Source organism: Crocodylus porosus, unplaced genomic scaffold (genome assembly GCF_001723895.1).
Source record: "Crocodylus porosus isolate Cpor-Errol unplaced genomic scaffold, CroPor_comp1, whole genome shotgun sequence".
In the NCBI taxonomy this organism is placed as follows: Eukaryota; Metazoa; Chordata; order Crocodylia; family Crocodylidae; genus Crocodylus; species Crocodylus porosus.
The window spans coordinates 84259000-84280580 of NW_017728943.1; the positions used below are offsets into that span (position 1 = coordinate 84259000).

At 40.3% G+C, this 21581-nt stretch overlaps 1 protein-coding gene across 3 annotated transcripts in view; it reads left to right on the top strand.

The window, feature by feature from the left end:
* The window catches only part of RMDN2 (regulator of microtubule dynamics 2), a 68636-nt gene that overhangs the window by 3222 nt on the left and 43833 nt on the right, over positions 1-21581 (top strand). For all 3 annotated transcript variants that reach the window (XM_019549716.1, XM_019549717.1, XM_019549719.1), the window contains exons 2-4: positions 7079-7277; positions 8639-8741; positions 11300-11360. In XM_019549716.1, coding sequence (XP_019405261.1) covers positions 7079-7277; positions 8639-8741; positions 11300-11360 — 363 coding nt within the window. The remainder of the gene's footprint in view (positions 1-7078; positions 7278-8638; positions 8742-11299; positions 11361-21581) is intronic.

Sequence of the window (21581 nt, forward strand, 5' to 3'; positions counted from 1 at the left end):
ACTATGAAACTATGAAACTACAAAGGAGAAAAGATCGTATCAAAAGCAGGATAGAGTAGTAATATGCACAGTGCAACTTTTTTATGCAAATAACTCAGTATTATGATTACCAATCTCATTTGATATAAATAAATTAAACACAAATACTCAGATCAGACATGGCTACTCTCACATTCTGTCACTGTTTTTGGATTAACTCAGGCTGTCCACAAAATAACTCGTTTGTGTCCTGAGCAATAGCATCCTGATTGTCTTGTTCTTTAGGTTTTTCCTATTGTTGGTGTTGTAGTTATTGTCATTTTATTTAATTTTTATGTATAGATTTTTTTACTCCTGTCAGAATATCTTTGACACCCAACCAACTGTTCAAAGATCTTGGTCTTTGAAATCACAAGCCACTTAAGAAGGATCAGCAGAGGAGGCAGGTTGTGTTATGGAGCTACCTGTCCAAAGGAATGATTGCAAAATCTGTCTTGGATACACTGATGCAGTGTTATTAGAGAGGAGGCAGAGGAATCCCACTGTCAACTCTGTACAGGAAAATCAGAAGAAATCAAATATTTCTGAGGTTGGGTGTTGAAAGATACTCACAGAGAAGTACGTGAGAGTCTGGCTGTTGTAGGCAAACAGCTTGCAAAAATGTTACCCAGGAATATTGTCCATGATCTAAAGAAAGACCAGTTTTATGATCTATTTGGGAGTTTTCTGAATTTCTGAAACTATTTGTGCTTCTTTTGGATGTATTTTTAAAAGCATGTCTATGCTTACCATGGAAAGAAAGTTCACCAACACCAAGTTTTAGGCAAAACCAGTCAACAGGTATCCTAAAACAAAATTCTTACTATACATTTCCAGTTTCTTAGAGGTTTCTTGTTTGATCAAAATACCATGAGCCAGCCCGGACTCTAGCCCTGTTTCCATCCTACGGCTTAATAGTTTGCAAGCTCCAAAAACCAAAACTGTTGCAATATTTCCTTGTGCTCTCCCATCTATATGTATTTAACTATTGCTTCTGATAGACTGTAAGCGGTCTTTCTATTCTTAGTTTATATAGTGAAGTGAAAAATAACAGGCTGCTCTATACATGAGAATGATTAAAGTTTTATTGCCGCTGTACTTTAATTGTGTCCAACTGATAAGACAGGGTGTAGAGAGAGTCTTTATGTTATCATCATTATCCTCAATCCAACCCCTTGCCTAAATAAGGATCACCCCTATCCAAACCATCCCATATAACCATAACCTAAACTCTATTTAAGACTATGTCCTGCTTCTATAAAATGTTGTCAATATATGCTGAAGAGGTCTGGGGGAGGGGAAAAGCTTGGGGGGCTTGTTTTTTGAGGGGATTTTTTTTCTGCCTTTAACTTTTCAGAGTAAAACTCATCTGAATATTCTGGTTTGAAAGCCTGCTCTTTTTCAGCTCCAGTTCAGGTTCTGGTACATCTTTAGATCTTTGAACAGTCCTTTGTGAAGCCAACCAGCATTCTTATTTTTCAGGTGTTTTTCCTCCCTTAAATTAATGGGAAAGTAGTTCTTCCCAAGTACTTGCTGCTCATAGAGACAGTGGTATCCCTTGTGGAAAAATTAAGATTTCCTGTTTTCATTATTAAATATGATGCTGCATTATATATTTTATTTTGTTTTAAAAACTAATTCCAGTAATTTTTGTTACTGGTATTTTAAAAAGAATCATTGGAACTTTCCCTTCAAGCATTGTAGAATTGTACTTGCATTTTAAATGAGATTTTTCATTTGTGTTGACTTTTTCCTTGAGCTATCCATGATCTTTCTTGTTTTTTTTTTCCCCTCAGAGAATCCTTCAGTATCACAGTTCATCCTTAGACTGATTCTTATTAGGCAGCATAAGAGACAAGACCCTGCCTACAAAAGTAAACTAATGAATGTATTGATGTTTCACTATATTTAGGAGTGTTACATCTGCTAGTGTATTGCCTAAATGCCCACTGCATTTAAGTCCTTCTGTTGTTTCTCAGAATCTTTTTTTGGTTTTTAATAACCCCCACAAAAGTATTCCCAACCAGCCAACTTTGTTCTTATCAGAAAATGCCATTGGCTCACTGTGTGTTGACTCTTCCAAATAATCAATGTATACATTGTCTCTGATCCCTGACTACCAGGACGTTCTGTTATTACCCTTATTCCACCCTGCAGTTCACAACCAGTTTTTAACTGCTTGTACAAGTAAGCAAAAGTCACATTATACTCCTAGAAATCCTCATTTATAAAAACCCTTGCAAAGACGTACACTTGAGTGATAATTGCTGTCAAAAACAGGCACAATTAAAACACATTTTTTCATTTCAAGAGGTACATAAGAAAATATGAATATCGGGTTGCATATATATTTTATTAAAGATTGGTTACTACATTTATGGCAGGTCTTATACTCAGTTATTTAATGGTTTTCCTTTTATTGTTTGATACAACCTTTTGCAGGCTAAAATCAAGTAAGTTGCCTAGGAGCTGTCATATTAGTTATATGACACTTTCAGAAAACCATAATGAATCTTCATCTTTTTTTTAAGGAGACTTTTCTTTATATTTAGTCTCTTTTGGATCTATTACAACATGTGTATCTACTGTATGCAGTCAAGTCGTAGCATGAAACCTTGTAACATGCATATAATTTTAGAGCAAGTATCCCGCAAAAGCCTGCTAACTTCCATTGTTGAAATCGGCAGTCTGGCTCCTTTTATTATATTTCATGCATGTCATGTCTTCTGTGGTCTTACTTTGTCATTTAACAATTGGAGCAGTTCCCCTCCTTGAGGTAGAACTGGCTGTGATTCAGACTGATGAATTACAGCTAATCTAAGTTTCATGAGAAAATATCTTTATTTATTAGTTCATTTTGAAAATCTGCATTCTCTTCTTTGTGGGTAATGCTTTCATACTGAAAATATTTAATATATAAGAGAGATAGGGAGGAGATTAGCTAATGAGTAAATTCCTAAGTAATTTAAAACAAAAAATAATAGATCTTGGTCCCCAGTCCTGCGATTTGGGGTCATGAGGCAGAGCAGCAGAGGTGGTCTTCTGTGTTCCAGAAAACATTTGAAGCCTCCTTCCAGATTCTTGCCAAAAGCTTGCCAAAAGCTGCTAGTTGATCTAGCTGTAAATGAGTACATAATCTTTTAGGCTTGGGAGTCAGTGGTGGCTGGACATGAGGCTAGCTGTATTGCTCCCTTGTATGCTGTTCGCATAGACACCAAAGTTTCTTAACCAAGCTTGCCTGATGGGCCTTTAGGCTCGAGCGTACTTTTGACTCAAGCCCTGTAAATGATTAAACTGATGCCTAACCATGTACTCAAGTAACCCTGTGGACATTCATTTTAGTGAGAGCTACTAACATGGATAAAGTTAAATGCACATAACTCTTCATGGGATCAGAACCATAGATTGTGTTCTCTTTGAGATATATGGTTTTGGGACAACTAATTTCTGTGCCTTTATCAGAAAATGATGTAAGCCTCAAGCCAGGAGAAGATTTTAAAAGTTCTATACTTTGGATTGTAGATCAGCCTTCCCTTCTGACAGTTGTATAGGTTCCAAGCTCCTTGGTCAATCACCTCATTGCTTCATGACCCCTTTTAAAAAAAACCAGAATAGTCATATAATACCCAAATTTGTGTGTTCCCAAATTGTAGGGAACATACAAATTAGGTCTGGAAGTGTCCTCTAGAAGTTGGCTAGTCCATCCCCTTTTCCCAAAACAGGATCCAGTTATACCTAAACCTTTCCTGACTGGTTTTGTCCAGTATGTTCTTTAAAATCTACTATGATAAAGATTCCACAGCCTCCCTTCATAATCTATTCCAGTCATTAACTCACTTTACAGGTACAAGATTTTCCTACTTCTTTTTTTGCCTATAGCAGACAAGAACTTTTTATAACCTTCATGCCCCACTCTGCCCCAGCTGGGCAGCCTCAGCCCCAGCCCCAGCCCCAACTCCACTCCCATACTAGGTGGGCCTCGATCTGCCCCCCACCCTCACTTTCCCTTATCCCCCCCCCCCACAAACTTACTGGCTGGACACTGCTCTCCAAGTTACCAGGCTGCATGCTTGCCCATGGCATTTATCAGTGATGTTATTGGCTACACAACTCAAAAAAAGCCAATTGCCAGTAATGTCAATTTTCCTTTTATTGGTGCAGATCTGATATGGACTGATACATCAGTGCACCTCTCCTCTATATATAACTTGTGTAAGGGTGCACAAATGCAAGGAATGGAGATGGAGATATTGTGCATGTCAATATTAATATAGCCTAAGAGAGTGATTTTTTTTCTTGACAACTTTTTGAGTCCAAAGGAAATGATGTGCATATTCCTGATTCTTTTCCAGCCTTCTGTATCTTGCCCTCTTCCCCTTCCTCTAATACACACCAGGGAGTGGCATGTGAAAGATGTTATATGGATTCATGCAGTATGCTCTGACTTTAGGACGTTATTCTTCCTTGATGTTTTTATGTTCTTGATGAAATTTATTCAATCTTAGAATAACCACAAGAAAATATTACTCAGCTGTGAAACAGTTATTTCCAAATGAAGCTCTGAATGCATTTATCATATGACCTATCTGCATTTCATATTTAGTAGTGGCAGGTTTATACATCACCCTTTTGGAGTTCTCTGGTGGTACTAGCTTTGAGTGGCTTGCATGCAGCTCAGCACATTTTTCTTGTTACAATTGTCCATGTCTCAGGAAAGACAAAGTTCTTAGAACCAAAAATGTTTTTTAAAGAAGTGAAGACATATTTCCACTTCTTGCCCTTAATTGGGTGACCAGGACCTTGAAAAATCAATTCTTTTTTGTACATAAAACTTATTTAAACTGTAGGACGTATATGATGTCATGCTGAGTAACTCTTAAATCTAGTTTTATTGTTCACAATATTATGCAGGAACTTATAGTTCCAATTACATTTACTGTTCAATTATTTCTGCTTTGACATTTTCTAGCTCCTAACTTTTTCTGCTGCTTGTTATACAAGGTTTTAATAGGTACATGGAAGTACACAGTGGATGTGTTTACACAAGACGCTTTATTGTGCAGTAGACTAATCTACTGCATGGTAAAGTGTCACTATTAAACAGTTCACTAGGCTACTGCACAGTAAAATAGGCTAATGTGAAGTTATCTACTACCTGAAAATACAGGTAGTAAATTAACTGTGCATTAGCTACTGCATAGTAGTGCACAGGTAGCTGCTGGCCAGGAGCAATTTGCTCCCAGGCAGCTCAGGCAGCAGGGGGCCCACTGCTGCCTGGCTAAGCCTCATGTGGCAGGAGCTGTCTCCCTGCCACATGGGGATCAGGACTGTCCTAATCCCCACATGGCTGGGAGAGCTGTCCTGGAAGCCAGGACTGCTGCATCCCAGCTGAGCAGGGATCGGGTCGGGACCCAATCCCAGTGTGACTGGGAGGGGATGCTGCCTGGCAGTCGCATGGGAATTGGAAGGGTCCTGATCCCCACATGACTGGGAGAGGCATACCTACTCAGACCAATCCCCACTTGGCTGCCAGGCAGTGTCCCCCTTGGGGCACCTCTCCTGGCCACATGGGGATTGGGTCTGATCTGCATATAGCTGGGATGCAGCAGTCTCAGCTGCTGGGACAGCTCTCTCCACCCACATGGGGATTGGGGTCTGCCCTAATATCAGAGCAAGGCAGGGAAGCAGGACCATCCCTGATATCATCTGCTTCAGCTGGAAGAACATTTGCTCCCAAGCTAGCACACATGTAGACCCTTCCCCCAGTGGCAATTTAATGCTCCTTTTTTAATGTGCAGTAAGTTTACTGTGCATTAATAGCACATGTAGATGCACCCAGTGTTCATTGAAGAAATAAGTGTTATACTCAAAGTGCTGTCTACACTGCCCGTTGTGGTTTCTACTAATATTTACATAGTCTCTTGTACAATAAATGTTTAAAAAGTACTTTTGTGCTTTTTCTGCTTGTGGTAATGTTTTGGAGAGTTTTCTGTTTGGTAGCAAATACATTTTAAAGTATTATATCTAAAGATTGTTTCTTAAGCACAAGTTGTTAGTTTTTTCCAAAAAGAGTACAAAATGTTAGATTTTCTTGTTTGTATTTACCCACCTAAGTAAATAGCTACACTGTCAAGGGTTCTGAACATCCATTGGCATCAGTCACTAGTATCTCCTGGGTCCTTAGTACTTCAGTAAATTAAAGTACTTGCTTATCTGTTGCATTCTTCATTAATTATGTTTTGTTCAGGGCTCCTTCAGTAGAATCAACTAACTGGTATAATTAATTTGACCTTTTACAGGGTCATATAATCCAATTTTTTGAATGCACAGATATATTAATTGCACTAATCATATTACTTAGCAGGCAAATAGCATTTGTTATCTTTAAAACATTTTGTATTTGTGCAACATTCCTATATGGTTGGTTAGTATTTTCACCTCCTTTTCACAGCCAGGGAACCAGATGATTTGTTCTAGGCCAAACAGCTATTATTAAAAACAGATTTAGAATTCTCAAAATTCCTGGTCTAGTGGATAGTGCTTAGTTAGGAGTTCAGGGGTTGGCAGCATTTTCCAGCAGTAGGTCAGAATGACCCAGCTCATGCCGTAGGCAGGTTGGAGTTAGGACCCAGCCACTGCTGCTTCTCTCTGCTGCCCAGCCATAGCATGGCATGCGTGAAGTGTCCAGCTGCAGTGTGACAGTACATGCAAAGCCTTCTTCCACCAACCATTGCTGAAGCCTGTGCTCTACAGGCTGGATCCAATGACTCTGTGGGCCAGATTGGCTGTAGGTTGCCAACCCCTGCACTAGACTATATCTGTTTCTGATTAGGAATTGTGTTCTGCAGGCTCATAAAAAAAATCCAGCAAGAATCTTTATGAAACTTAACTGTGGTTCTGTGTTAGTGATAGTGTTCAGTTTAGAATATGAACACAAACTTACCCTGAACATAGCCAAATATCTTTAAAGCTGGGAAAATGACAAAAATTGTTAGTTACAGTGTCCAGTGACATTTTGTTGGTATTTTTAGAATAGGTAATGATTGTTTCTGTGTTTTAGTTATATTACAGCTCACACTGACACTGAAGGAGAATCTGAAGAAGAAAAGGGCAGTGTTATTTCATCTGGAGCCACTGTTGTGAGATCAGAAGAAGAAACAAAATTAGCAAATCTTCTACAGAATGTGGACCGTTTGCATTGTGGTTCAGTTGATGATAAAAAGAAGAGCTTCAGGCTGTTACTTGAGAAAAAGGAACAGGTATTAAGTGATAAGTGTCCCAACACTAGTTTCATAGTGCTGTCTTGGGTTCAGAACTGTACATGTCATCCTTTGAACTCTTTGAAATGTAAGGAGTAGGGACATCTAAAATATAGATTACTTTTTCATATGTCCTTCAAAAGATGTCCTTCAAATTCTTTGAAAGATCTTCAATCTTTTATTAACGTAGCGGTAAGGCTTAAGTGTTTTCTGTTTTACCCAGGTTAAACTGAATAAAAGCTCTATATAGTAAAAGCTCTTCATGAAGAGACTTGTCACAGACTTTCGAGGGTTGAAACAATTCTTTCTGATTTAAATTTTATCTGCATGGAAAACTCCTATATTGACTTAAATAAGGATCAAACCATCAGAATTGTAAAGGTGTTTAACAAGGGTTTATATAAATGGCACAGTGAAAATTTGCAAAGACAAATCCACTGAGGTCTGTGCCTCATGATAGTTTTATAAACTGAGCCTCTCTGTAAAGCTAAATAAAGAGTTGTTATTTTTGTGCAGTTTTTAAAAGCATCATATAAAGTGCAGTAGGAAGTATATGATAATCTCTTAACATTGAGAGGATGGTTTGAAAAATAAAACAAGGAAAGTTAATCATTTTCTGTTCTGTGCTCTAGAACTTCTTTAGTTAAGCTTGACCCTTCAGCCCTTGTGCACAACAAATTTCTGGTGAGCCTTTTCTGTATAGTAATCAATGCTGTGGTTAATAGTTTCTTTTGATCTGACAGATATTAATGGTTCTGATGATATTCTTCATTTAAGTGAAGGAAATATCTTTCTTGCTGGAAATATAGACAGATGAACAACTATGCTGTATTAAAAGCAGGCAGAGGCCTTACCATGGTTCCACTAAATCTACTGTAACTTGTTTGTCTATCTGTTCTGTGGTAACTGAAAGCTAAACAGCCATGATTTTTAATTTGGGGTAAATGACCAAAGTTTTACTTCACTTACTCCAGAGATTAAGTAGCCAGACTAAACAGTTACACTAGATCATCTGACATGTACCTGTATGTGGAAAGTACCCCTTACTCTTTATAGCAACGTAATTGTTTTGTCTGTCCATGGCAGCAGCTGTGATATTTACTGGTTGTGAGTTAATGCTGCTTGTTTTATGTATAAAAGAAAATAACCTATTAAATGTTTGCATTACGCAATTTATTAGATTAACTTTTTATTTGTAAAAATGAACAGTTCTGAAAGGCTGCTTCATAAAATAAAAGTTTTATATGTGTGTTTTCCACCAAGTTTTCCTATATTTTTCCTATATTTTTAATGTAAATTATGTTTATGGTCAAATTAGTGGTCCAAAATCTAATATATCTGGTTCCTTTCTCTCCTTACAGTATGGGAAACATGCAAGGTTTCTTTGGAGACTGGCACGAGCTTACGGGGATATGTTCGAGATGACTACTGATGTCGAAGAAAAGAAGAAATATGTTGCAAATGGTAGGTGGAGTAGAAAAAAACCTCCTTCAAGAAAATGAATTTTGATGGTGGTAGAAAGGCGTTTACTGTTAGTGGCATTTTCCCCAAAGTCTTTTAGTCCAACCGGTTTTACAATCTGGTTTTATAATGATGGTGCTTTGACCTTAATGCAAATAGTTTGTAGTTTGGCATCAGTTACTTTGTTACCCTTGATTCAGGAGAGGTCCAGAATTTGTTTAGCAGGGTTCTTGCCAGTAATGATTTGAGTACGTTGGCTCCAATCAGTGCTGTAGACCTCTTACTTTAATAAGAATCATACTGACATGACATTTTAAAAAATTGCGTGATAACAACTAAATATGAAAACAAAGCCAAGATTTTTTTTCCCTTCAGAGCAAAAGGGAGGGTCCAGTGTTTCCTTCCTCTGACTGAAGCTCCACACCACAGTAACTCCCTCTGTGTGTGATGAAGGTCAAACCTGGTGCTCTCTTGAGCCTGTGAACACTGTACTTCAGAAGCATTCTAAGGAATGACAGAGCTGAACATGCTTCATCTGTTGTGTCTCAGCCTGTCTCTGTAATGTCTTCTTCTTGATGTCCTGTCGTCAGTTTTATCTGAGCATGGTCAGAATTGAATTTCTGATATTTCTTCTCCACATCTCCTTTCCTCTGTCAGTTTAGAAAATTCTGCCATCCCTTTCATCACTGAAGTCTTCACTTTGGGGTCATTCTCATCTGCTCTCTCTCCCGTGTCCTGCACATTCAAGTTATGTCCAGCTCCAGCTGCTACTTGTCCAGTCTCTAGAATCTTCCTTGCCAAGTCTGAAAGTTCTCGCTTAAGCCCTTTTCATCCTGACTACAGCAAAATACTCCTCTTTTGCCTCTGATATTCACATTACTGTCTTCCAATCTCTACAACACACTGCCATTAAAATAACCCCCCTTGGCTGTCTCCTGAAGAACATTTACTCCTTCATCTGACTTTCTTCTTCTCTACAGCAGTGGTTCCCAACCTTTTTTTTTAACGTAGCCCAGCAGGAGTGGGACAGGGCATGCGGACCTAGCTACCTTCTGCCCAGGGCTCCCCTACCACCCAACTTTAGCCCTAGAATCTTAGTTGTGACCCTGGAAGCTGCTCACCGGGGCAGACAGACGGGGGTCTGAGTGGGTGCTTGTGCTATGACCCAGCAGCCAACCCGCCATAGCCCGGTAGCAGGCCGTGGCCTGGTGTTTGGGAACCCCTGCTCTACAGCATCACATTTAAACTTCTGTTTACTGCCTTTATGGCCCTATTTGCTTATTTTTGGACTCTGCCTTTCTCTACTCACCTACCTTTGTTTTGTTCATGGACTTCCATCAAATCCCTCTGCTCTTCCAGTGATGTCAGCTTTGAACACCTGTTTGTCAGTTTCTCGCACAAATGCCTTATTTCATGTTCCTTTTATTATGGCATGATCTTCCTGGGAGAGTCCGCAAGGATCTCTCTGTACTTTCAAGTCTTTCTGGAGAATCATCTCTGTCTTAACATCAGTTAGTAACTTTCTTATAGTAATTATTTTGTGTCAAAAGTAATTTGGCTATGACTAATATGACCTTTTCATATAATTATTCTCTTTGTTTCCCTGCTCGTTTGTTGACATAGCTGCGTGTCCACTGTGACCTCCTTGGTGTTAGGGTAATCTCTTCTTTGTATCAGAAGTGACTAGCATACTAGCACACTGTGGAATTTTAGAAATAGATAATACATTTGTAACAATGTGCCCGGGTCATCGTTTCTTTGCTGCTGCTTATGATTAGTTTTCATATTAGTTGATAAGAGATCATAATAAGAACATAAGAAGTGCTGGACTGAGTCAGAAGAGGGTATCCTGCCTCAGTGGCAGAGAGTGTGTACTAAGTGGAAGAATATTTAAGCAGGGCAAAATTAGTATGGCATGGAAATCTCTGAAGGAGCGGAGGAGTACAGAGTGCTTGCTAGATACCCAGGTAATCAGCAGTGTCGCATCATAGTCTTCTGAGTTATTTATGAATCGTGAAACAGCTGGGGGAATTCTGAACCGTAAAGTTTCTTGCAGTATTTTTCATTTTTTTCTTTTGGAAGTGGTGCAGAGAGAATTGCTTTTAAAGGGGATTTGGCAATAACTTGTGTTTTTTCATTCCAGCTGGTTGGAGGGCTATTTATGTTTCCCTTTGTTTTTATAAAGTTAATTTGTAATACAGAAAGGACCATGTGGCTTAATTGGTTACAGCTGAACCTCTGGAAACATTAATTTTATCATCTAGACTCCTTACTCAAGAGTGTAAATTTGGTTAACTCCCTTAATTTTTGTATTTTTCAGTCAAAAGCAGAACTTAGTTGAAACTGTCTTGATTGCATCTGAATTGAAATACCTTCTAATAGGGAAAGTATAACAATTCTATGCAAGTGTTATGAATCCATAATGTTATGAAACCTTTCTTAATGTTTATGTGGAAAGACTGAACTTTGCTTTATATCTACAGTATATTATCTAACTGCTTAGTTCTAAGATGAAGAAAAGTACAATAAATCCTTTAGAGTATCTTTTTTCCTTTTTACAGGAAAAATTAGTGCTGGAAAAGCTATTCAGTTGGATGCCATGAGTGCTGAAAGTCACCAGTGGTAAGTTTGCATAATGGAAAAATAATGTTTAGATTAGTGTTCTCTGAGAGTTATATCTCTTCACCAATAAATCAAACAACACCCCACCCTCCCACCAGCTAAAATCAGCTGTAGACCCATCACTGCAGGCTCCATACTTTACTGTTGTAGATGATTGATTGGATCAATTATCAGTTCATTTTTTGTTATTTGATATGGTTATTTACACAGCGTTATGAAGTTGCAGCTAATAATTACATTAAAATAGTTTGTGAAATACTTAGTATACCACGTGAAACCTCCATGTGTAATGTAATTCTGTTGGTGTAGGACTTAAATTGGGTGAATGCCTATAAAAAATTAAAACTCCTTCCGGATCCCCAAATGAAGACATTTTCACCATTATTCCCAAATGTTAATTTTTCCTCTACAATATAACAAAAGAAGCTGTGAGGACAGGCAGGTCTTGCAGAATTAACAGAAGGTCAAAACATTTGGATTTTGGTGGAACAAAGGTGGAAGCATACTCTGGATTTAAGAACCCCTCACTTGAAAAGCTACACTGCCAACCCATTGCTATTTAAAAGAGAGGAATCATTTGTTTTAGTCTTGCACTGATCTCAGCTGTCATCAAATCACACAGAGAGAGTTGATCTCTTAAGTGACTTATTACATCTGTTCTTTGTGGTCAGCACTACTGCCAACTGATTTCCAGGTTCAGTTTAAGTTACTGAATTCAATCAATAAGAGATGTAAGTATTTGTGTTCCTTGTGAGAAGTGCCACACAGGGAATCATCAGCCATTACATTCTGTGTTTGCAGATATTTTCTATAGTTTTATATTTTAAAATGCATTTCTTTTTCACCTATGACTTTATAAGAGTCCTAGAAATATAGGGCTGGAAAGGATCTTAATAGATCACCAAGTCCAACCCCCTACTTAAGGAAGGATCATTCCTCTCTAAACCATTCCAGTCACTCATGTGTTTTTCTAACCTACTCTTAAAAATATGCAAGAATGTAGATTCCATTACCTCTTTAGGTATCTGTTCCAATGTTTAAGCACCTTCATAAGTAGAAAGTTCTTCCTAATATCCAGCCTAAATTTACAACCTTTTTATCATTTTATGAGTATTTCTCATCCTGCCCCCTGTGGCCACAGAGACCAGTTAAATGACAGAGACATGAATGTGGGTAGGAGAACACTTTTCACAGAAGATCTATTTCTGATTTCACAATCTTCATGTTCCAGGGTAATCTACCCTGGAATGCCTTCAGAAGACAGGCCTGGAAACAAAAATGTATAATCTTATTGGACACTAAATACGAGGGATTAAACAATGACATTGACTTTATGGCTTCTTACACTTTATGTACATTCTCTGCTAATCTTGTAGCACTCCAAAAGGGAAAATGGCTTTCTTCCATCTTGAATGGTCTTGCTTTTCTACTAGTCAGGTTATCCTTTCTACTGCACTTATCTTGTCTTTTAGCTACTTCTGATAATGTCTGTCTGCTTTTATTTTGCATGCCACTTCCATTCCTTTTTTTAAAAAAATTATTTATTTTTTAGTTAAAAAAATAATTTTGCAGCCTGTTTTTATTTACATATGGAGTTTCACACAGGATGGTGTTCTATTTGCTACTTAGCTGAAGCAGTCTGCATCTTCCCCAGACCTGAGGAAGGGTATCTTTTGCCTGAAAGCTTGTCTAAGATATCTGCCAACTACACAGTTGGTGCTATAAAAGATATCACCCTAAAATTCTTGCCTCTGTCATATTTCCTCGATCATCACAGCCATGCCATCATTCCAGCACTACTATGTCATTGACTGGTTTCTACTGACCAAGCTCTAGATTCTAGAGCAGTGGTCTCTAAACTCAGGGTTAGACTTAAGATTCAAGACTTGTTAGATTCAAGGTACTCCTCAGAAAATGCCAGCTCTTAGTTTTCCCTTGTTTTTTTGACTGTGGAAAAATAACAGCAATTTTTATTTTGTAAAGAATTCAACAAGATCACAACAGGTTATATAACCTTCAACTTATTTAAAGACTTGTTATTGCATCTTTCTGTCTTTCCTAGACTAAACAAATTCGATACCTTCAATAGGTCGTGTTGGCTAAATCCTTATAATTTTTTTTGTGTTCCTTGGGGACACTCTCTTTCATCTACATCTTTCTTAAAGTGGCATGCCCAAAATCCATGCCATACTCTAGCTAAGTCCTAAATAACATCAGGGAAAGCAGAATAATTAACTTACATATCTCATGCATGACATTTCTGCAAATATGTTTCAGAATGAAATTTCCTGGTTTTTGGCTTGGGCAGTTTCTCATCCATGGTAGCCTTCCGATCCTGTTCAGTAGTACTGCTGCCTAGGACTACAGTGTTCTTTCAAAGTTTTAGAAGCTTATTCCTAATATTTAAGGGCTGCATTCACATCACAAATAAGGTTCAATCACAACCTTCCCTGACATAGTGGTGCCAGAAAGGCACTGGTATGCATTCCATTTTACCAGCAAAAAAAGTTTGTTTTGTCAGTACATTTCCTTTCACTTGGGAAAAGAATGCTTTTGCCCATGGAAGCTCTATTTTTCCTAAGAGCATTTGCTGATGTAGCTTTACCAGCAAAATCTTTCTAATGTAGAAATGCTATAGCATTTTCTCACGTATTTTCCCTTCTTTTTTGCATCTGCTTCTTCAAAAACGTCCTGTGTTTCGCCATCAGGCTGCCTGTAAGAGCCATCTGATATACAAATGGAGAAGATCATTTTTTTAAGACAAAAGAATACCCATACCAGAGTTATTCAGTTTTTTTACCAGCAGCTGGGCCTGTGGCCAGTATTTGTCTTCAAATTAAATTTGTCAGTGGGCACTATGCAGAAGGAATTAAGCAAAAACATCTTTTACCAATAAGTCAGCCTTAGCCACAGACCTGTTTTGCAACTGCTAATAATATCAAGATTAATAGATGCATCCTAACTCTCTGCAGATGGTTTCCAGCCAAATTACAGAGCCTTCAAAGTTGCTTGATTTCTTGTATTTTAAAACGTTGCTTTTCAGGAAACTGTTGACAGTGAAAAATATAGCTGTAACCTTCAGTTGTTTAATTAGTTCGGCCCCTTGTAATGTGGGAGTAGAATCATAGTATGTTTTTAGAAAATGATATAAATATTTCAGGTCTGCTTTGTATGAATACAAAATTTTAATTTATGGAGAATTTTCAAACTTTTGAGAGAGTCTGTGGAAAAATTCGCACTCACCAGTTGCAAAGCTTTTTTATTTTTGGGAAATCTTCAACAAAATCTCGCTTGTGATTGCTCTGACTTAATACAAAGAACTGCTAGAAAAACACAGTAAAGTTAAAGAAAAAATTACTTTATTATATTAGAAGTCCCTTTTCCCCAAAACTGACATGTTTTTCTGAAATTAGGAGAAAGCCCATTGCCTAACCTTTTGAAACTTTGCTGTGGATGGGGGAGAATAGGTTACAAACTGCAAAAACCAGAAAAATTTCAATGTACAGTCTGCTGTTGTCAGATTAGTTTACACAACAAGTTTTCTGCCTTGGATGTGCACTATGGTTAGCCACAAAGCCTGCTACAGTTAATATTTGAGGTTAGATTATTGAATGTACCAGATGACAGAAAGTTACACAGCCTGGGTACTCCTTCTAATACAACTTTTTAAAGCAAAATGCCACACAGTAAAACTGTTCCTACTACATTGATCTCTAACAGAGATGAACATTGAACAAAAGTGTAGCGCCATAATATGCAGCAAATCCAGGTTTTTTCAGATAGATCATCCAGACACAAGAATTCCCTGGTTGGCAGTACTCCATAGAGAAGGCCCAGGCCCCAGTATCTTGAGGATGTGGCTCCACTGAAGAAAACTGCAGTGCTTTTACTAAGGCCAGGGTTTCTCTCTGGTGGTGGTCTGTTTACTTTCCTGTTCTGACTAATACTTATTATGATGACAGCAAATGGAGAAGATGGAGAAAAATGTTGCCAGGGCAGCAAGTTTTATAACATTAAAATCAACATCTTGAATTACTCTGAGCAGTGTCGAGGAAGCCTATACAGCTGAACAAGACCTATTGTAAATAGGTCAATGGGGCAATCTTCTGTGTGATGTTAAGGGTTAGCTACTGTGGCTTTTATTTGTTGTGCAAAAAAAGAGGTACAGCCATAAACACAGGTAGTGTAGCACACACTGCAGTAATCCAGCCTGAAGGTTACATACAGAGATTTAGATATGAGAGAGATGGTAGAGAACGCCTACCCAGAAGGTACTTGAAGATGTTTTACACTCTGTGGCAGGGCACTGTCGGTGCCTGACACTTTAAGGGCTGAACTAAGTGGCCAGCAGGTACTTAATTGCTGCAGCTATTTTAGATCCATGGCTGCCGATATAAATCAGGCAGTTCGCTGCTGGCAGCCCAGGCCAGTTACCACCCCAGTGAAAGGCAAAGAAGGGGTGCCTTAACCTCAGCCCTCTCCTTTGGGTGGGTCATATACCAACAGAGCAGGGTAGGCCAGGTAAGCTTCTGGAGGCACCTGAGCTTGCTGGGGATGTGACCCTGCAGGGCCAGGCATGCATCCAGAAGCACCTGAGCTGGGAATGGGGGACCCTGATCCCTAAGTGCAGGCAGGAGGTGTAAACCCAACCAAGGGACTTGACTGGTTAATGCTGGGGCCAGGACCGGAAGAGTCAAAAGGGCCAGGGGCCTACCACAAGGGACGTCCATGATGAGCAAAGAAGCTCGGGGTCCCTACTGGCTTGAGACTGGGCCAGGGATTACATGGAAGCCGAAGGTCCCATGGTTGGTGTCACAGCTAATGGGTGAAGGGGATGGTTGAGCCAGCTGTCTGAGATGCCATCTACAAGGCTTGGGCCGTGGTGTGGGGGTGGAACGGAACAACAGATAGCCCCCCCCCACCCCCCAATACTGGGGTGTACAGCAGGCAGCCTCCCGCCTTAATTAACAACCTAATTAATTACAACAAGGTGTAGCAGGCGAGACAGGTGGGCAGCATCCCAGAGGCAGGTGGGGAACTAGCTCTCTGGCTAGCCAGGGACTCCCACCTCGCCACACACCCCTTAAACCACTCTGAAATTTAAAAGCAGTTAGGGATCCAAAAGTACCCTCGAAATATCAGTCTCCTGAACAAAACAAATAACTAGGTAATGCGGGTAAGGATGATAACCATCCCCAGTTTCAATTGGGAATCTTCCTATCTCACCATCTTACTTCCACTTCACCAAGATTAACATTTGCTAATATCAGTTAGTGTTCTAGCTCCTAAAGCTAGCAGAAGTTACTTGTGCATGTGCAAGTAACTACGTTTTAAAATGGTTGTTACTGTAGGAGCAAAAAGAAAAAAAAAAAGACTTTTTTAAAAAAAATACTTTTGTTGAGATTTTGCACATGTACTTCCCACACAACCACAGGAATAGAAAAATACAAAATTCCAGGTAGTAAAGGGGTGACAAAAATATTTCCCTAGGGGAAAAAGGTTCATCAGAATTGGGAAATATATCTGAAGAGCTTACTATTTCCCAAGGTATCTTTCTAATATGGAAGCAATATTTTATATGCGACAGCCAAGGCTTAAAACCTCTGTGGGCTTTTTTCCCCCTTTTTTTAAAAGTAACTTAGTTACTCGTTTTATAAATAATGCGAAGCTTTATATGTAAATACAGAAAAGATATTTAAAGGGCCGTATGTTGTCTTTTGGTAAGCAGGTTAAGGGATATATGTACCTTCCTGATTCTTTTTGGATATAAGCATATAATGTTGTATTATCTTAGTTAATTAGGGGAGAGCTACATGGTAAGATAATATAGTCACTGAGATTGGTGACTAGAGCTGATGGGGATTTTTTTTGCTTTAGAAAATGTGATGCTTTCACCAAAAAAAAGTCCAATTTTGAAGTGCCATTGTGATGCCCTGGGGGATTGGAGAACTACAAGGTGGCTTGTGCTCTCATTCTTCTGTATAGGGTGGGCTTCATCTCCCAGCATGCACCACATTGTTTTGAAGAGAAGTGGCACATTATGGCAGTTTCATGACTGACAACTGAGGGAAGAGAGCGTTCAGCTGTGCAAACCAGTCCATTGGGGAGAAACAGAAGTATCAGGCACCTTCTGGGGCAATATCTCCCAGTTGGCACAACCCTGGTAGAAATTCTACAGCAACTTCAGATCAGTGTATGGGAGCTAGGTTGGGACTGTAGGATAAACACATCTCTTGCAATTTATTTCTTTTTTTAATGACAAAGTGACCACAAAGGAAAGAATAACATTGATAATTAAATGAGAGAGTCAGTTAGGCAGAAGGCAGGGTAGATTTGTACCTTATGCACTAAACTAAATCTATAGCATAAGCCAGGGCTGCCCAACTTCAAATGGGCTGGGGGCCACCTGAGCTGGGGCCATGGGCCCTGGGAGCCACATGCCCCACCCTTCCACCTAGGTACCCCTGCTGCTGCTCTCTGTGTGCCCCCCACTGTTGCTCTCCACATCAGCTCCCTGCTCCACCTCCTTTCCTGGGAATCCCAACTTACCCTTAGATTCCTGGCTGCAAGCTCCCACATACAGTATTTTGCTGGGGCTGCAGGCTGTGCCATGCTGCACTGCCCCACCCTCTAAGGCAGGGGTAGGAAGGGGAAGCCAGAGGAAGGTGACCCCTGAGCCCCGGCTGCTGGTGGGATGGGGGGAATGATGGCTGGGTGGGAGCTCAGGCACAGCAATATAACTTCTTGGGGGCTACATGTGATGTGTGGTCCACCAGTTGCTCTCATAAGCAGGTGCTTACTGATTAAATAAGCTTGCCACTTATGAAAGCTTATGCTACACACCTCTGATTTAGTCCATGGCTATCCAGTTCGCAAATGGCTATGGGCCACTTGGGTGCAGGCTGGGTACTCCTGTGCCTGCTACACAGATGCACTGCCCTCCTGCACCAAACTGCCTACATACACCCTCCCATTCACCTGCTGTACTTCACGACCCACCTCTCCCTCTGGTGCTGCATGGCACCTCACATGGATACTCCTCCCCCCTCAGCCTCTGCCCCCATCTGCAGTGCTACAGTGAACCCCCATGGGTATTTCCCCTTCTGAGTGTTCTGCATGGGTCCTTACCTTCTGAGTTTTCTGGGGTGTGGTCTGCGCTGCCATTCTCTGGGTCACCCTGGGGGTGCAGGCAAGAAGGTGAGGGAAGGGGAGCCAGGAGCCTTTGCTTGCTTCTCCTTTGCAGCCAGAGCAGTAGGGGAGCAGTGGCCAGGTGGGAGCCCAGGGGGCTGGGCCACAAATTAACCCATCGTGGGCTGCATGTGGCCCACAGGCTGTGAGCTTTACTTAGTCTTTTAGGTGCAAAGCCTTCTGTCTGACAGTTAAATGGACACCTTAAAGTTTCAGAGTTAACTATCAGTGAAGAGCACTGTTTGCACCTCTGAAAACTATTATATACCCTGTGCACAACACTGTATCTAGACTTTTGGGGGCCCCCAGAGAACTTTTAGTATCAGGCCTTCCTTCACCAGAGATAATGTTAAAATGACAATTTTTGGGTCCTCTTTCCATTCGGGCTCCTGACGGCCACCTGGTTCATCCATGCCTGTGTCCAACCCTGCCTGTGCAAACTGAGGAAGGCAATACTACATTGATTTGTACTTTGTTAACATTTTCCAAATTATATTTGCAAATATGTGGATTAGAAACATATATTTTAAAAATTCAAATTTGATGTCTGGAGCAGAACTCTTCTGTATATTCTATGGCCACAGAAATGCAGAACACACAGCATCTGTTACTTTCTGTCAGTGTTGTTTTGTGGGCATTTGTGCATGCGTGTGTGTGTGTATACACATGTACAAATGAATGTGAATTAAGTACTGGTCTGCAGTATCTTTTGCTTTCAGGTGTCCTCCATTCTGATTTATTGTATGCTTTGCCATGTTTTTGTTAAGCCAAAATTCTTAAAGTTAGCTTGCATTCATATGTTTTTACCAATAGCTTGGTTTGTTTCCAGTATGTTTGCAAGTGTTAACTACACAAGTGCCTGCTGCATCTGACATTTCCATGGAACTCAGCTTTATTACTCTCTGGTGGTTTCCCAAGACAAAAACTAATGTTCCTGCCAGTTCCAGCAATATAGGCTCAATTGTATTCCAAGAAAGAAACAAACATATTACTTTGCGCCTTGGCAGGCTTGAAGACTCCAAACCCCCAGCTCCCACACTGTCACCATTGCAAGTACATGAGTATCATGCAGACATGTTTGATTGTGTCCTGGCACTTGAAAAGCAGATGCACTTTTAAAAACAAAACAGTATATTAATCACGCTAGGACAGGATAAAGCTTGTATACTTGGTATACTTCACACCATAGTATACTTGGTATGCTGTAACAATAAAGCCACAGTGTTGCAGATAGTGCTATAAGTCACAGAGCTGGGAGCACATCTCTATGAAATTATTCAAAACCGGGCTCCAAAAGAAGTCTAAGGGTGTAGCTTCACTGCATGCACAGTTAGGATGTGTCAGAGGCTGTGACTCCTCTGTAAGCAGCGTGCTGCATGGCCACGGGAGAGAAGAGAGTGCTGTTTTTCAGAAGTCTCCTCTGACTCAGCTGCTGCAGCGAGCACTGTGGAAAGATTCTGAAGTAAGCATTTAGCCTTTCTTTCTTGGCAGTGAGATCATTGTGACCCAGGTAGGATCTCTGAGAGACAGGCAGTGACAGATTGAAATGAGGGACTGTGGAGAAAGCAGAAACAGCATTTAGCACCATGTGAAAATGAAATATTACCCTTTATATTAAAAGTGTCTCTGTCAGTGAGAGAGATTGTGTTTGTGAAAAATGTCTGCGAACAAAGAAGTGTTGGGCTCTGACAATACCACTAATTACTCTCCCACATTTTAAATTCCAGAGACCATCAGGGTCCAGAATCACCAAGGGATATAAGGCCTCTGTAGTAAAGTCCCAGCTTTCTGCCAGTCCACAGGAATCAATTAGGCAAACCTCAGGAATCTCTCTTCCCTTTCCTCCAACAGCATGTGGTGGCAGGATGATCTGCCTCATTAACATTTAGAAGGTTATCAATTTCCCTTTCCAGGGAAAATTAACAAGAATGTTTTAGGAAATTCTTGTATTTTATTTTCCAAATGAAATGCTAAGGCCTCCAAATATATTTTGCCATTGTTTGGAGGGAAATCATAAATCCTATTCATATGCAGCAAACAGTTTTTGTAATAGTGGTATAGGATACCAAAAACTCCTAAAAACTCACTTTTTTAAAGTTATCTTCCAGTTCCAAATTGAACCATTAGATGGGGTAAGTGACTATGGTGTGTTATACCCTTTAGGTGAAAGTTAGCTAACATTGCACAATTAGGAACTCTGAATATGCAGGAAGAAGGTGAATTTTGGTAAAAGTATAGAGAGTTAACCTGTGTGAAACAAGCAGTTGTTCCAGTTGTTATTCTTACTGGCTACCTTTAATAAGTATTAGACTGTGCAGGCTCTCTGTCCACTCAATGAGGACTCTGTTGTTTAATTCCTTTGCTTTTATTTAATCCAATGATATATTTTACCACATATGGGCATTTTAATTTTATTTAATATTAATTTTTACATTACAGGACCATGCAAAAGGTTGGGAAAAGTGATGATTGGCATAAATCTTGTTAGCCTTAATATGTTGTTTCAGTTTTTGTAGAGGTGCACTGATACATCGGTCCGATATTGGATCAGCACTGATATAAAGAAGATTGTCTGTATCAGAAATCAGCCTGATTTGGCTGATAATTTGGCCGATAAATGGCTCATGCTTGTGCGCAGCTGCAGTGCAGCATGTAGGTGGCGAGGAGCACAGCCCAGCAACATTGAGAGCTGTGTGCAGCTGGTAAGTCTGTTGTCATGGAAGGGGAGGGGGAAGAGAAGGGGCATGGCGGGGGCACGTCAAGGCCCCTGTGGTGAGGGAGGAGTGTGGCTGGGGCAGGCAGCAAAGGATGGAGCTGTGGGCCATCCAAGGGGGGTGGGAAATGGCTCCCACTGCTGCGTGCCAGTTGTCTGGGAGAGCATGGGGGTGTGTGTGTACCCCAGATATGTGTGGGGCGAGCTAAGGCTGGGGTTGCGCCAGGATCTTCCCAGTGGGGGGATGAGGCAGGCTGAACTCGGGGCAGGTGGCAGCAGCACTAGGAGGGGGCTACAGGGGGGACTGCAGCCACCCCAAA